Raw genomic sequence first — 1,238 nt, forward strand, 5'->3', positions numbered from 1 at the left:
ATTGCCATCATTTCAGGTTCATTTTTTTCACTTACAGTATATTTACATTTATTCATGTGGCAGGCTCATGAGTGAGGCAGAATACAGTCCATGGAAATAACTCATTAATAGATGAGTGTTTGTATTAGTTTATACTACAAAGCCAAAAATGGAGCAGCTCCCTCTTACCTCAAAGCCCTTATCACTCCTTGCACTGCACCTCGCACCCTCAGATCTATCAGTACTGCTCGACTGGTCCCACCATCTCTCAGGCAAGCATACTACAAGACTCATTTCTGTTCTGGCACCAAGATGGTGGAATGAACTTCCCCTAGGGGTCCAGACAGCTGAGTCACTGGCTATTTTCAAATGACGGTTGAAGACCTGCTTATAAATGAAACACTTCAACTAGCACTTTCTTCTTTGTTTGTTGCAAATATGTTTATTAAAAAAAAAAACTTGAACAATGTTTTAGACTTATAGTATCTTAAGTATGTAACCTAGTGAACCAGCATTAATGTATCCAATGATAGAGACTTAAGCACTTCTGTACATCGCTCTGGATAAGGGCGTCTGCCAAATGCTGTAAATGTAAATGTACTAGTAATACCAACAATTACAACAACACCAACCATAATAACACCATACAAACATTCAAGTGAGAAAATATTAGGTTCATTTTATTTCTGTGTGGCCTGTGATTAAAATACATCAGTGCATTTACAAAAGGCAATGATAATTACACATAATAAACAGCTATTGAACATTTATAATCGTTCTTTGGCTATAAATATGTTAATGTCCTTTTTCAGTGTTCTCACTGTTCTCTTTGTGTCTGAATTATTATTAAGATGAGTGGAAAAATAAGGGGAAAATCTAAAATGCTTAGTTACAACAAAGGTGTAATATTCTTTAAAATAACTATGCTTTTCATTTTAACAGTTTGTTCAGTTTAGAACAGTGAAGCTCCTTTATTTCTGAAATAATTAAGCTGACTGTAACTGATGCTTCATCTGGACAAATCAGTACTCTATTGTCACTGCTTTCGTCTTCAAATATTCATTAAGAGCTTCTTGTCCTGTTGGGAAAAAAACAGAGAAAATCGAATTTTAAAACATGAAGGTTGGAAGATAGATATTTATCTTCATAAAAGCACACACACACACAGACACACACACACACACACAGACACATCTTACCCAGATCTTTGCCAAAACCAGACTGCTTGAAACCACCGAAGGGAGCTGCCACATCGGTCT

The 1,238-nt window shown here is 36.0% G+C and overlaps 1 protein-coding gene across 2 annotated transcripts in view; it reads right to left on the bottom strand.

The window, feature by feature from the left end:
• Nucleotides 1–632: 632 nt before the first annotated feature.
• Nucleotides 633–1,238, bottom strand: part of aldh1l1 (aldehyde dehydrogenase 1 family, member L1) — a 12,993-nt gene continuing 12,387 nt past the window's right edge. For both annotated transcript variants that reach the window (XM_060868028.1, XM_060868029.1), the window contains exons 22-23: nt 1,179–1,238; nt 633–1,057 (exon numbers count right to left, since the gene is read on the bottom strand). The exon at nt 1,179–1,238 is cut by the window's right edge and continues 140 nt beyond it. In XM_060868028.1, coding sequence (XP_060724011.1) covers nt 1,002–1,057; nt 1,179–1,238 — 116 coding nt within the window. In that variant the 3' untranslated portion in view covers nt 633–1,001. The remainder of the gene's footprint in view (nt 1,058–1,178) is intronic.

Source organism: Tachysurus vachellii, chromosome 4, assembly GCF_030014155.1.
Source record: "Tachysurus vachellii isolate PV-2020 chromosome 4, HZAU_Pvac_v1, whole genome shotgun sequence".
In the NCBI taxonomy this organism is placed as follows: domain Eukaryota; kingdom Metazoa; phylum Chordata; class Actinopteri; order Siluriformes; family Bagridae; genus Tachysurus; species Tachysurus vachellii.